The 15922-nt window shown below is 39.8% G+C and overlaps 1 protein-coding gene across 1 annotated transcript in view; it reads left to right on the top strand.

The window, feature by feature from the left end:
- Nucleotides 1-3407, top strand: part of SH3GL3 (SH3 domain containing GRB2 like 3, endophilin A3) — an 81010-nt gene extending 77603 nt beyond the window's left edge. Inside the window, exon 9 of the mRNA XM_044660157.1 lies at nucleotides 3190-3407. Within this exon, the coding sequence (XP_044516092.1) occupies nucleotides 3190-3407 (218 nt within the window). The remainder of the gene's footprint in view (nucleotides 1-3189) is intronic.
- The last annotated feature ends 12515 nt before the right edge of the window (nucleotides 3408-15922 follow it).

The raw sequence follows: 15922 nt of genomic DNA, 5'->3' as shown, positions 1-15922 counted from the left end.
TTCTGTGCCAAACTTGAGAAAAAGGGGAGGGAAAGCCATTAAGGTGTAATGGTTCCTTTTGCCCTTTTTCTGAGACAGCCCAGAAGCCCTGTGTTTACTTCACCCTCTACCTGGGACTTTAAAAAAGAAAATGACTTAGGAACTTGTGGGCTATATTTTCCTTATTCCACAAGTATGTAAGTCTTTCCAGGCCCTTCAGTATTCACTTCCTAAATTATAAGTTTAGAAATTAGTCTTTGTGATATAATGGAAAGAAATCTGGGTTCGGGTGCTGCCTCTAACACTGATGAGTGGTGAGATCTTGGGCAAATCTCTTATTGGAGCATCAGTTTCTGCATCTGTAAAATTCTTACTTGACTACTTTATAGGGCTTGTTTTGAGATGATGCATAGCAGAATGCTTTGAAAACTGTAAAACCCTATGCAAATATAAGGTATTATTGGACATAGGATTAATGATGTTTTTTGGTTAACCCATTTATTCTCAAAATTTTGAATGGTTCTCAATATACATCATCTTAACTATGTATATTTTTAAAAAAACTCTTACCTGCCATCTTGAAAGTACTAAAGTATTGGTTCTAAGGCAAAAGAGTAGTAAGAGGGGGTTAAGTGACTTGCCCAGGGTCACACAGCTAGGCAGTGTTTGAGGCAGAACATTATGTCTTAGATAAAAAAACATGACTAAAGATAAAAGGTATAACTAGTAAATCAAACATACTACAGGAGAGGATAAATAGGGCTCTTAAAGGTGGTGGAGTAAAAGCAACATGGAACTTGGACTCACAGGGCATGAGTTCAAATTCTGGCTTTGCTACTTACAGCATTTCTGAGTTTCAGTTTCTTCATTTGTAAGATGAAGGGATTGGACTAGATGGTCCCCTAAGCTCTTTTCCTGTTCTAGATCTGACCTTGTAATTCTCAGAAGATTTCTGTGATAGAAAGAGGACTGACAGTCCAGTGTAGGTTTAGAGGCACTACAGAAAAATCATAGTCTCCAGAATAATTATAGGGTAAAAGAGATTTTAAAAGATTAAGTTGCTATAAACTGTTTAGTTAAAGAATTTCTTAGCTGGGAAAAAAAGTCTTCCCTCTGCATGTGCATAGCAGTCTCGCAGGTCTTCTAAAAGTAGCATGGTGTGATGAAAAGAGCATGGCCTTTAGGAGGTGTTCTCCTCCTAGCTTTGCCACTGACTAACGGTGTGGCTTCCCTGCCTTGGTACTACCTCCTTCTGTGAAAGGAGGGAGTTGACCCAGGTGATTTTTAACTCTAAAATTAGATAATTCTGTGCCTGTAATCAGATGCTTCCCAATGTTAATGTATTTGTTTGGGCCTTTGATTTCCCTGCCTTCCTCTTCCCCCATTTTTAAACAGTGGAATTAATTGCTCTCTGAGCTATTTAAATGAGCTAAAAGAAAACAAAACATTTTGAAAGGGCCATTTAAGCCTAAAATATACACTTAATTATATGTACATAAACTATAGATGTGAATATGCATTCATAAAGTGTGTAGTGTTTTTTTTTTGGTTGTATATTTCATATGGAAAATGATCCTATCTTGAATTTTATTGTTTCTAGTATCTAGCATGATGCTGGGCACTTGCAGAGCTTAATAAATACTTGTTTGGTCATATTTCAAATGTGTTACAGACTAGCCTAAGCAAGCCCCCACTCACGTAGCAGTCCACTGCCATGGAACAAACTCTGAATTTGGGGCCAGAAAGCCTTGGGTTTAAATCCCATCAGTGCCATTTACTTAGGTGCTTTACCATAGGCAAGTTATTTGTTTTCTCTGGGCTTTATTTTCCTTGTCTGTAAAATTGGGGAGTTGGACTTGATGGCCTCAGAGGTCTTTCCTAGCTTTAGACCTATCATTTTATAATTGGCATACATTTGTTATGTTCACTAATTCATATAGGACCAGTACCTATACCCTTAGATTCCATCACTTTCACACTCTGGGTCTGTTTATCTTTTCCCTGCTCCCAGATAATTTTACTTTTGTGAAGTCTCTCAGATGTTCAGGATTATTTGCCCAACTCTTCCTAGATGCGGGTGCTGATATATACTCCCTCTGAGGCCCGGCAATAGAAATTGAGGAAACTGATCCACCCTCATTCTGTGCTCCCACAGTGTCTGGCTCACAGGCTCGGTGCGGAATTCCCAAAACTGTCAGGTTCCACATCATCCACATTTATACTCACCAAATTATCAAGCTGTTCCTACCTGACTAACACGCAAGAGGCACCCTGTTGCTCTCACTGCCATATCCAGACGTTGGCATGTGTTCCTATAGGGTTTCCTACTGGCTACCCTTTCCTTCTCAACACTAACCTCAGTATTCGCACTGACAAGAGCCCCAGGCCCAGACTGACCACACACTGACTCCGTCTGAGCGGACATAGTTTTGAGAACAGACTTATACTGACAAGCTTCCAGATTTGCACCAGCAATCCTTTGTGCTCTGACCCCTATTCCATGGTGAGAGTACACTGACATCTAGTACTGCACAGACACACTGACCACGTGCTCCACGTTCTCCCCATTAAATGGCTCACAGTAACCACGACACCAAGAGCGTTTCCACCCTAGTCTGAGAATAACAGACCCATCAGGAGCTTCTCTTCCCTGACGTTAGGAGATCATTCTTTCTTCTCATTTTGGCTCCTTTTGTTAATAGCTGGTTCAAGACGAAGCTTGTTAAAGAATCTTCACATTTGCTCTCTTCCTAGACTGGTGTAGCCAGAGGGCCGGGTAGCAAAGAGGGGGGCAAGAACTATGATCTACAAGTCTCTGAAGGCAAAGGGCTCCCAGCCTGGGAGGTCAGTTCAGGCTGAGAAAGAGCAGAGATGGAACTGTGGGCAGTTAGGTCAGAGTTTGCAAGAGTGACTCTAGTGAGCAGGGGGCAGATGGTACTTGTTCTCTCTCCTGAATATGCTTTACCTCTGGGTTGTCTACAAGGCTGCTCCTTATATGCCTTCCTGGCTATGGGTTGTACCATACGTATTGACTCTAGGTAGAAGGATCTCAGGGGTTTGTAGGGAAATCTCGTCCCAGACTAAGGCAAGAACAAATATGGTAGGTATATTAGCTCTCACCTACCTACCTGCATTTGGTTAATTCCCTCCAACTTGGTAAAATATTTGTTTTTTTAACAAACACTTTTTATTTTCATATAACTTGGGCAGGTCCTTCAATTTCCAACATTGCCCCATGCTGTCGTGGTCTCTATGATTTTGTTGCCGAACATGACGAAGAACTTGGATTTAAAGAAGGGGACATCATTACAATAACCAGTCAAGTAGATGAAAACTGGTATGCAGGAATACTCCAGGGAAAATATGGATTCTTCCCCATTACCTACGTTCATGTGCTAGTGCCTTTGCCTTCGAATTTGCCTTATTAGATTGATCACTCCAGCTGTGGACCTCAGTTTGTGACTGAAATGAATTCATACAAATGTTCTCTCAGTGTGGCATTCTGTGAAAGCCCTGCTATATTTGACTGACTAAATGACTTTTGTATGTGTGTTCTCTTTTTAATGTGTTTTGTATTTCATTTGTATAAATATTTTACCTTTTTGGCCACTTGGAAGTGCAATTTTCATTTTTTGCTTTGTCTCTTCAAGGTCACTGGTTAGATGTGTGTGGATCCTGTAGGTAAAAAATTACATCCATTACAAAAACTCTTGGCTGGTTTTCATTATCCATTAGCTGCAAGGACTTTTAAAAACACAAAATGTGAAGTTAAAAATCCAGGGTCTCCCAAGTTACTGAGATCACTGAGTCATTCATCATAATGTAACTTACATGTTAACAGCCTAATAAATGTTGCTCATTCTATGTAGACAAAAGTCAAAGTTTGTTGTCCTCAGTATTAAGATGTTTTTCTACAAAATATAGTCTTCAGGTGATAGCCTATTGTAGCTTACTAAGGCTGACCCAATTTAATAAATATTAGAGAAGACAATGCCTTTTCATTATTTATGTGTAAATGCTTTTAAGTGATTTTCCTTTGCAGATCAAAGTGGTTTTTGAAATATGCCCATGGGTTTTTTCTTTAATATCACTCTTTACCTACTTAATCTGGTTATTATAACCTTTTCTTTCTATTTCACAGTGATTCCAGTAAAAAGTGGGGAAAAGCTTCCAAGCTAGGCCACATGACCTAGGCATTAAATGGGCTTGTGGGCAAAAGTGCTGGAGTGAATCAAGTAATTGGGCACAGATGTAGTTTCCTGGAGAAAGTTTCATGAGGAGAGGCGAGTCTTAAACATGGATTTGAATGAAAAGCAGGGACATAGCTTAACAGAGGGAGGGCATACTCAGTGGCTTAAAATTTGGAGTAAATAAGAATTAAGGAAGAATACCAGAGATTTTTGTTGGTGACAATAGAGAATTTCTGCTTTGCTTTAAAGGGGAAATGAGGTTTTGTGGCAGTGGAGCTTTCCTCAGGCACCCAATTCATGGAGGGTCTGGAGGTGAGGTCTGATGAATGCAAGGTGCAATTAGGAATTCCTCTAGGTTTCTACCAGAAGAGCTGCATGATGAAAGCAATATTTTTGATCAGAGGTTCTTAACCTAGAATCCTTGAATAAATTTCAGACAATCCATTATTTTTTTGTTTACTATTTTGATAACTATTTCAATATTCACCTCCCTTGTAATCCGATATATTTTACACATTAAAAATTATTCTGAGAAGTCCATAGATTTCATCAGACTGACAAAGGGGTCAGTCAAACAGCAACAAAACCCCTGACTAGTTGATAATTAGATTTTAGCTGTTTATTCAACCTACATATCTGATAAATTGAAGTGCTGAGAGACTGGAGTAATGTAGTGGAAAGAGCATATCAAAGCTGGAATTAGAAAACCTAAATTGGAATCTTGGCTCTTCTCTTTCCTGCTTATTTGATTATGACAAGTTACAGTTCTGCTGTAACTGTGGTTTTCATAGTTCAAGAGATAGAAAATCTCTGTTCTATGAATCTTGAGTATGAACCTCCTCTGCCTGTTTGACAGTGTTGTTAGGAGGATCAAATAAGTTTAATAATGTAAATGAAAAAATACCCTGCAAACTTAAGACAAACCAAATGTAAAAGGAATAAAAAGCTATTACAGGAAGAGGTAAACCGCAAACAGATTCAGGAAGGAGGGAGAGACTAATGCAATGATGATTTAACTTATCTTTGTAGACATGATACCGCTTAGACTTTATTTTTAAGAGGAAGAGATGATCAAATGAAAAGCCTAAGGAAGGAAAAAGAATTAGTCTTCTTGGGATGCAGGAGACACTCATCTTGATTTTATACCTGAGCTGCTAACAATCCCTGTTGCTTCACTGTCTGTCTTAGTTAGTGTTCTGTTATTGTTTGTCCTTAGTGCCATCTAGTTGCTAGCAAACAACCCAAAAATGTGGGAGAAGGGATGCTGTTTTTACCTTCCAGCACAGTTTTTGGTTCTGGCACTGCCAACTTGTCGACTTCTTCCCACACCTAGACATTTCCACATTTTGGGGTGGTGTGAGACAGATGACTCTAAGTGTACGTAATGGAAGTCATAGTAGTAATGCTGTGGAATAACAAGAAATGGACTGCCTTCAACTTCACACTTGCAAAAAAGCCTTAATTTCTTTGAAACAAGATGCCCCAAATCGGGTTACAATTCACACTTAAGATGCTTGAATCATGAAGGTTTATGTGAACCATCTCAAACTGGCTTGCATCCTCTAGAAGCAGAGCAAGCCTTCAGGCAACTTTCCCATGCTTGACTATTTAAACTTTTCTTCTTGACCTGGTTCTATGCAAGCAGGGAAAAAAAAAGGAAAAAGACTTGGTTGTCAACACAGACAAAATAAACCCAAATAATGAAGTATTTCCTGATACATCTTTAATCTAGAAAAGTGTTTGTTCTCTCACCCATTTTGTTATGTTAACATTCACATAAATAATATGAAAGTGAGATTGAACAGTCCAATACCTACTTTTCCAGATAAATGACTAAGGTCTCTTAAGTAGGGAAATGTGAAGTGGATGAGGATACACTGTAGGATGATCTCATCAAGTAATGGGAGTATAGACAAAGGAGTAGCAGATGAACCCTCCCTGTGTATAAACATAATATGATGGGGAACATTTGGAATGAGATCTGAATGTGAAACCTGCTCCTGACACACTCACATGCAGAATTTTAAAGTTGAAAGGGACCTAAGAGACCATCTAGGCCAGTGATTCCCAAAGTGAGCGCTACTGCCCCCTGGTGGGTGCTGCAGCGATGCAGGATGGCGGTGATGGCCACACTTTTTTTGTATTACATTCTATTCTGAGTTCAAGAAATAGTTTCATAATTTCCAGGGGGCGCTAAGTAATGTTTTTTCTGGAAAGGGGGCGGTAGGCCAAAAAAGTTTGGGAACCACTTATCTAGGACAACCTATATCCAAAAGGAATCTTTACTAGAACCCATCTAAGCCTCTGCTAAAAGACCACTAAGGAGAGGGAACTTATCAGCTCCTGTGGCCATGGGCAGATCACCAAGTTTTTGAGCCTCAGCTCCTTCATTAAATCAGGGAGTTGGACTAGGTGATCTCTGAGGTCTCTTTGCCCAATTCTTATGAGGATGAGCCAAAGCATATTTTGGAAAAAAAGAACAAAAAAACCCTCACTTTTGCAAGATGATGGGCTCTAGGCTAAAGACCTCAGTTGGTCCAACATGCAACTGTGGCCCCAAAATAGCAGATTCTGGACATCATGGAAAGTAGTGAAGAGACAAGAGAAAAAGGGTCTCATATTTTTATAAAATGTTGAGTTGAAAGGCCTATGATTTCATGGTTATTCCCTCCACTAAAATTGATTACAAACTCTAACTCTGTCTCTCTGTCTGTCTGTCCTCCCACCTTCCTTCCAATATAATGATATTTTATGCATTTAAGAACTTTTTTTTCTGAAAAGGGGAAGACAGGATTTATCAGACTGTCAAAGATTAGACCACAAGACAACAAAAACCAAGGCTAGCTAATGCCCTTCCAGTACTGTCATGGCTAAAAAATATTGTTTTCTGGCCAGTCCAATGATCTATAGTTTTAGCTAGTTCTAAGATGACCCTCACATGGATCCTCATAATGATACTAATTAAGGGCCAGCTAGGTGACTCCGTGGATAGAGAGCCAGAACAGAATACAGAAGTCTTGGGTTCAAATTTGACCTCAGATACTTCCTAGCTGTTTGACTTTGGGCAAGTGATTTAATCCCCAATGCCTAGGTTCTGCCTTGGAACCAATATGTAATATTAAATCTAAAACTTAGAAAGTAAGGGTTTTTTTTGTTTGTTTGTTTTAAAGATTGCACTTGCAGCTCTGTGCTCACACTCAGCACAGCCTTCAAGAATCTGAGGTCACAGCCCTTTGATGCTACCTTAGTTTAGAATTGACTATAGTGGGCAGGGGGAGGGAGAGGTTGTAGGGGTAGTATCCCAGGTAGAAAGTGTCTTTTAAGAAGTTACTGTTCTTTCCTCACAGAAACATTACTCCTTTGTTGTTTAATTGCTGCAATAAGGACACTGCTAGAATATACTCAAAGGGAGAGACAAAATATTCTCATAAGGTCCTTGGATCACTGGGTAGAAGAGTATGTTTGTATTAAAAAAACAATTAAAAACCCCTTATCTTTTGTCTTAGAAACTAAATATTGTTTCCAAGGCAGAAGAGCAGTAAGAGCTAGGCAGTTGGGATTAAGTGACTTGCCCAGGGTCACACAGCTGTGTCTGAGGCCAAATTTGAACCCAGGTCCTCCCATCTCCAAACCTGGATTTCTGTCCACTGAGCCACCTAGCTGCCCTGAATTTGTTGCATTTTTAAAATGACTATAATTTCTATCTCTTCTCCAAGCCATAATTAGAAAAGCTTTCACTCAGGGCAAAAAAAAAGGGTTTTTGTAAAAGGAGAAAGGAAAATGGGAGGCAGTGATGATACAAACAACCAACCCAACCTTGGGTTCAGTAACACAGATAGAGAGGTGATTTGCCTGACCCATATCTACTTAGAGCTTAGTGGGGAAACTGGGACCCCAGAAGTCCAGAGGCTGTAATGGCTGCTTGTGTGCCTCCTGATGGTGTGAGGTCCACAGCAGTGGACTGTGAGGCAATAAACCTCCAGATGTTGGTGCCCTGGGGCACTGGCTGTTCCTCATGCCTATAATACATTTCCATCTCACCTCCATCTCTGAGAGGTCCTTGTTCCTTTTAAAACTCTGCTCAAGTGACACCTTCTTCATGAAGTGTTTCCGGAGGCCCCTAGCCTTGCCCCCAGCTGCTAGTGCTATTGCCTTCAAAAAATGTAACTCGTACTTACTTCTTGTTTTATGTACACTTATTTATATAAATATCTTCCTCTATAGAATGTAAATGCCTGGAGAGTAGGCATTGCTTCATTTGTATCCCCAGCTCCTAGAATAGTCTCTGCACATAGTAGATGCTTAATGAACACTGAGGAATGATTGGAACAAAGCTGTCAGAATGTTTTGTTTTCTCCTAAATGGAAGTCTCACTGCGTGGAATCTATGTAAAATTTCTGCTTGCCTCTGCTGGCTTCTTTATGATATAACATTTAGTAAAGAGAAAAACACTATCCTTTTGATCTCACAATAGCAAAGGTGTCAATACTTTTTAAAATAGCAAAACTACTTGAAAAATATAGGCATATAGGCTAGTTAATAAACTAAAAACGTTTGCAAAAACAAATGCTAATATGATTACATTATGCTAATATGGGCTTATTTTAAGAAAAGTTTTGCTTTTTACTTTCATTATTCTGAGACTATTTGCACATCTTTATAATAAATTTCAATGGATTTATAAAGACTCTGCAAGTCACTTTAGCCCATGAAAAATAGCCCAGGAAATGGAAATGGTGCCTAAGTAGAACATTTAAAAACATTGATATTTTAACTTCAGAGATTGATTCCAGAGGTAATATTCAACAAATATTTGTATTCTCAATCAACTATTCCATGGCCTTGAAGTATAAAGAAGTTTATTTTTATACATCGTTGTGTACGCTAAAGGAAGAATAGAGAGCCACTGGTCTATGGTCTCGATTGGCACTCAATTTCATCTAATTTGTGGAAAGTTTTCTTAAATTAGTTGTCTTTTGGCTGCCCCTGCTCATCTTTTGAGGTTGAGTACAAGATCATAGTCACGTCCCTGTAGTAATCAGCCCACAAGCATTTATTAAATAGTTTGGGTCTCTGATACCTAGGCTCCCTGCCTCCCTGTTAGATTGTCTGAATTATGGTCCTGCTGCTCATCCTGGAGTGCCTATTGTTTGTCAAGAAACTCTCTGAATCAGTTCTGGCCCCTACCTTTCATTTTGAGACTTGCTTTGAACTCCCCAAATCTTGATTTTCTTACATGCTCTGTGATCCATTGTTGCTTTTAGTGTCAGTCTGTTCACCTTTCTGTCTCCCTCCGTCCATTTTCTTTTGGTATCTTCTCTCTTTTCCCTTGTATATAGGATATGAAATGTTTGTGTGACAGGAAGGCAGCATAATGTAAGAGGGAAGAGTATGTTGAAAATAGGTGTCTGGAGACCAAGTCTTTAATCTTTGCTCTGCCCCTGAATTCACTCTAGGACCTTTGGGGGGAGATCACTGCCTCAAATAATATAACAGGTTTAAAGCTGGAAGGGACTTTAGAGGCCATCTAGTCCAACCTTTTCTTTCCCACCCTATTTTATAGAATTTAGGACTAGGGAAATGATTTGTTCAAGACTACAAAGGCAACTAGTAGCAGAGCTGATATTCAACTCAAATCTTCTGACTTCAATTCCTTTTCTGGGTCTCTTCCATGATTAAAATGAAAGAGAGAACTATATAATCTCTAAATTCTATGCAAATTCATTGTTATCTTTGCTGTGGGACCTTGTCCAAGAATGTTTTACTATAAGTCCATTGATTCCTTCTTGTTCATATATTTACTAGTTTTCTTAGAAAATACTGTGATAGCAATTAAGCAACATTTTCCTTTAGAGAAATTGTGTTTGAGAAGTGGTTGAATCATAAAATGCTAATTGGAAGACTGGCCCTGTAAAGAAGGCAAAAGTTCCAGTATCACCTCTTTTACAGGTGCCAGTCACTCAACCTCTCTGAGCCTTAGTTTCCTCAATTGTAAAATTAAAAAAAAGATTAAGACCTCAGAAGTTTGCTATGCGGCTTCCAGGAGAAGACTTTGTAAAATAAGATGTAAGAATGTCAATCATTATTATTTTGATTGCAAATAGTTTATGGCATTAGAAGTGATGATTGATGATTTGAAAATGACAACTAATTTTTGATGAGACTTAGTAGAACTGGAATCCACTGGACACCTTGTTAGTGTTCAAGTGAAAAGCATTGGAAAGATGTCAAGAATCTTGATTTTAGTTGAACAGTTGAAGTCAGGGCTCAGATAGAAGCATCAAAATTGTTTCATTCTAGGCTACAGTCTGCTTGGTTTTGGACACCGGTTATTGTTATTTTTTAAAATAAAAGTATGAAGAGAACCTGATTCAGACATGTCCTTTTTAATGGAACAAAACATATCTTCTATCCTAAGCACTATTTAGCATGTGGTATCATGGAATGGTTTCTATTCATTTTGTTTCAATAATGCCTGCAAATTGAGCTCTTAGAATTCAAAATTTTGCCCACAGTGCACTTAAATATGTATGTATCATTTATTTGAGGCAGCATGGTACAGTCGATAAAGCCTGGAGACTTTAAGACCTGTCTCTGAGGCATACTATTTCCATGATGAAGGGCAAATCATCTGGCCTCTCAATGCCCCAAGCAACTCCTTTAAGTGAAGGACCAGTCCTGGTTTTTCAAGAGTGGAAGAAGTATCTATACCAATGAAATCACAAGTTTATACAGATCTCTTCCCTTTGTGATCTCAGATTTGAGGAGTTTGTTTTCAGTCCAAACCTACGTCCTCATCTGTAAGGACAAGTGCCTTTTTCATATACTGTAAGGAATTTACTTTATCATCAAAGCTCTATTCAGGTTCCGAATCTATGTGTCCCTCGAGCAGTAGGCTCCCATATTCCCCCCTGCCTTCCATCCTTGTGAAAATTTGAGGATTTATGAGACCACGTGTAGTGATAATTCTCCACAACCCGATTTTAAGTTTCTGATAATGCCTTCAAGTTGTTCCATCCCCTGCTCTGAGAAATACTGCATAAGAGTGAAAAAACTGACCATGTGGGAATTCAGGTTCTTGGAAGTAAGTAAGCTAATGGGTCATGTGCATTATGTCTCCTCTTTGTAAATAAGGGATAAAAATGCTTTATTGGTCATCAGCTATTTCAAGTGCCAGAGCTGAGTGTTTTACAAACGGTAATGCATAGAAATGTTTTTATTGAATTAAAATTTGAAAACACACTTTTCAAGTATTCCTTTGTGGTGCTTCCAACCCAAATATTGCAACATTGAGGGCATAAGAAACAAGAAGGAAGACAGACTAAACAGACTGGCTTCACTGTATGGGCCAAATTGAGTGACATGCAAAAGAGGAATGGGATAAAATTTATTTTAAACCTTGTTTTTGAACTGAAAGCTCGTGTAAGACAGTGCAGTGTTTATCCCAACAGGGTCCCTTCTGTATATAGTATCTTTCCTTTCACTTCTACTGCAGCACATTATGTAACACAACAGTCAAACCCCAGTCGACCAGCAATCCTTGGGGAAATAAGTCATTTGGGAAAGCTGAGTTTTCCAGTTAGTTGAAGGCTTTTCTCTTTAAGTGCCAAACTATTATTTTTTCCTTTTATTGGGCCTCAAGAAAAAAAAATCAGGACACTTTAGTTGGACCTTTTTTGTTTCCTGCTAGTCTCCATTCCAACCCCCTCATTTGCTTATTAGTTTAATAATCAGATTGCTCTTGTGAGTTTGTAAACTTTCTTTCTACTGGGATAATTTTTTCACTCTGGTGGAAACATGTTTTTAATCACAAATAAAGTCTTTTCAAACACATTAAGGTTGTTTTTTTTTAAGTGGAGAGAAGGGAGGTCAGTGAAGAAATATGTTTTTGTTGGGCTCATATTTTTATTTTCAAAGAAATTATTTTAACCTTACAAGTAGTTCGTGTAATTCCCCTTTCCCTAGGAATGTCCTAGGCATACATTTAATGGGTTAATTGATAATGATGATGTAATGTTCACTTGTTTTTCAGTCATGTCTGACTCTTTATGACCTCATTTGTGGCTTTCTTGGCACAGACATTGGAGCGGCTTGCCACTTCAAGGAAACTGAGGCAAATAGGGTGACGTGATTTGCCCAGGGACACAGAACTGGTATATCTGAGGCTGGATTTGAACTCAGCTTTTCCTGACTCCTGGCTTTGTGTTGTATCCACTATACCACCTCACAACATAGATCACAGATAATGTTGATTTGTGGTTTTCTAAATTAGTATGTGGCTGGCAAGCCTCTGTTTCTATTTGAATTTGACACCACTGAAAAACATGAAAAACAACTCATTCAAATTAATAAGAAGGGACACTCTCCAATCAACAAACAACCCAATGATAATACTGTGCCATCCATTTTCTGGGAAAGAAATCCAACTTATCAATAACCTTGTGAAAACATACTCTAATGCAAATTTAAATAAGTTATAAAATTGACAAATGGAAAATGACAAATGCTGGAGGGGCTTTGGGAAAATGTCTATTAATGCACATTAAAAAAACACACCCTTACCTTTTGTCTTAGAATCAATATTAAGTATTGGTTTAAAGGCAGAAGAGTAGTAAGGACCAGGTAATTGGAGTTAAGTGACTTGCTCAGGTACTAAGAGCTAGGAAGTGTCTGATTTGAACCCAGGACTTTTTTATTCCAGGCCTGGCTCTCAGTCCATTGAGCCACCTAACTGCCCCACATTAATGCACTATTGGTGGTCCATTCATTCTGAAAATTAATTTTGCATTATGATCCAAAAGTTATTTGATTGTATATACATATTCTTTGACCTCCCTATTGTATCTACCTCTCAAGAGAGATCAAGGAAAGAGGACAAAGACCCACATATACAAAAATAACCATAATAGTCTTTTTTTGGTGGCAAAGGATTAGAAACTGGGGGGATGCCCCTCAATTGGGGGAATGGCTGAACAAGTGATGTACAGAAAATATGATGATAATACTATTGTGCTGCAAGAAATGATGCGGGGAGTGGTTTCAGAGAAATTTGGGAAGACTGTTTATGGCCTGATGCAGAGGCAAGTAAGCAGAACCAGGATAATTTATATAATATTGCCAAACAGACAACTTTGAGAGATTTGGGAACTCAGCATAATCACCAACCACAATTGGAGTGTACAGGATGAAACATCAACCTCTTGATAGAGGACTGAAGGACTCAAAGTGGAGACAGCTCTTTGTTTTATTTTAAATCATGACCAATGACTAGGTATGATTCTAACGGTTCTGTTTTACTTGCTATTTCAACTGAGTGAGCAGGAGAGAGCGTTTATCAGAAAATAAAATCATCTTTAAAAATGAATGTGACTATAAACTTCTTGAGGGATGGACCCATGTAGTCATCTTTCTACTTTGTTTTGCCCATAATACCTAGACTGGAGTAAATAAATGTCTGTTGACCCCTGAGAAAGGTCTGAGAGAAGTGCATACATTGGGAAATGAAACTGGATCAATGACTTCTATAATAACATTAGTAATAATTATAATCTCATATTAAAATAACTTGAACGTTGGTTGGCATCTCATTTGATCCTCACACCAACCCTATTAGGCAGGTGCTATTATCCTCATCATACTAGTGAAGAAACAAGCTCTGGGAGGTTGTGACTTGTGTAAAGTCTCCTGCTAGTAAGAGTATGAGGCAGAATTGTGAATCCAATTTTGATTCCCAAGCCCAACAGTCTCTCACCACTAGGTAATGCTGCCTAGATCCAAGAAAAGCTTCCAGGGGGATCTCCATTGCCTAATAAGCCTGGCCAAATCCATCTCCATTTTTCTATTTAGACTTTGGTGAAGGAGCATTGTGTGGCTGGTTTAGAGAAAATGTACCAGTTCTACCAGTGGAAAGGACAGTTAAATAGCGCAGATACTGGTGTAGAACCTGCCACAGGTACTCTCCTTATATGTATTTCCTTATATGTATTTCCCACCACACAGACTTTGTATTTGGCATTCCCCATACACAGCTTGGGTTCTGCTCCGTCTGTCTTTTTTTTTAAATCCAACTTCTTCTGCTTGTTTGGTAATAGGTACAATTCAGTATTCAGGGAAGGAGGGAATTCTCTCATTTCTTTTATTTTCATAATTTTAAAATCCCTAACTTTCATAATTCATAATTTAGTGAAATTTCCTTTCATAATTGGGCAAACCCACAGTAGAATGCTGAAGGGAGAGTGTGACAGAGTTAAGGAGGCACCGGTAAGAAAACTACCTGCTTTTTTGACTCACTGATGCTCAAAAATAAAAAACGACAAAGTAAGTAGGTAAAGGAAAAGAGGCTATCCGTGATTTCATGGATATGGTGAACTCATTCCCCTTATCAATTTCTCATCCACCATTTCTCCTCCGGAGAGGTGCTTAGGACATGGAGAAGTTAAATGACTTGCCTAGGGTCACAAAGCCAACAAACATCAGAGGTAGAGCTTACACTCAGATCTTGGCTCTAAAGCCGGCTCTCTATCCGCCGAGGTGCTCTGCCTCTTAGTTATATTATATGAAGACACGCTTACAAATGAAAAACCTTCACATCATCTGGCAAAGAATCCCGGACGCTTAACTGTCAGAGCTACGATTCCCATTTCGGGTTAACCATCCTTACCTTACTTCTGTCCACGTAGCAAGCAAGTCCCTCAGCCAAATTGAAGGATTCCAGCTCGTCCCTACTGCAGCCCAGTTCGGAGCACTCGTTCCGCTAGAGGGCGCTCGGTTCCTAGCTAATGAGGAGGCTCCGTGCCCTCGCGGAAGTGTGAGCCATTTGGAAAAGTTTCCAGCTCAGCATATTTTCGCTAGCCCTTCATGGGTTATGTTTAGTGCCTTGGTGCACACTCTCAGTGTACATGGCACGCGTACAATAGCAAGGGCTTTTACTGTCCTGGTCTTCATGTGCTCAGCTGCATGTGTCCTCTGCGAGGACGAGGTGGTGGTAAAGGTATTTTAATAGCCCGCGCCTATCTCAGCCGAGAAGCGGGATAAAAAGTTAGCCACTGGGGTTTTCGCTGTTTTGGACATTATATCATGGTATAAAGCTCTAAAGTTTTACAGGCACAAGACAGATGTTTAAGGTAAAACTCTATCTATTAAACCTGAGTAGGAAATAGAGTATGTTTTGATCCCTGGGTTTATTATTCCAGAGTCTACCTTTCTCTGAACGCCGTGATGACTGGGTTTGTTTTGCAACATATCCCTCCCCACCCTTCCCTTGCATGCTGGTAACGTTTTGTAACGCTGCAGCATTTCCACCATAACACGCCCGGGGCTGCATTCCCTGCCTTTGGCACGACACCTGGCAGGAGGCACTGGGTAAGGATTGGTTTCCAGCAAACTCGGGCTAGGAGATTCTGACCGAGTCTCCTAGTCTAAGGTACCTTACTCATTAAGCAATCACCTGCCCCAGGGGAAGCCGGGCCCCTGGACATTTTTACCCTAGCTCTGGGCTTTTGCCCCCGCATTTCAAAGGAATACGAAAGTGACTGTGGGTGATGGGAGGAAAGATGCCTCGGTTATGGGAAGTCCTCTTGGAGACTAAACTCCATCCTGGGGCAGTGGGCAGCTGGGAGAGGGGTGGAGGTCTTCAGTGGGGGTAGGGCGCATGGTCCAGTGCACTTGCTCCGGTGCTACAGGTGGCGGCGCGCGCGCTCTCCCGAGTCTGGCTCCCGCAAGTGCTCCGCGCCGGGGCAGTCCCAGGAGTAGGG

Source organism: Gracilinanus agilis, chromosome 2 (genome assembly GCF_016433145.1).
Source record: "Gracilinanus agilis isolate LMUSP501 chromosome 2, AgileGrace, whole genome shotgun sequence".
Classification (NCBI taxonomy): domain Eukaryota; kingdom Metazoa; phylum Chordata; class Mammalia; order Didelphimorphia; family Didelphidae; genus Gracilinanus; species Gracilinanus agilis.
This window is presented reverse-complemented; position numbering and strand designations above follow the sequence as displayed.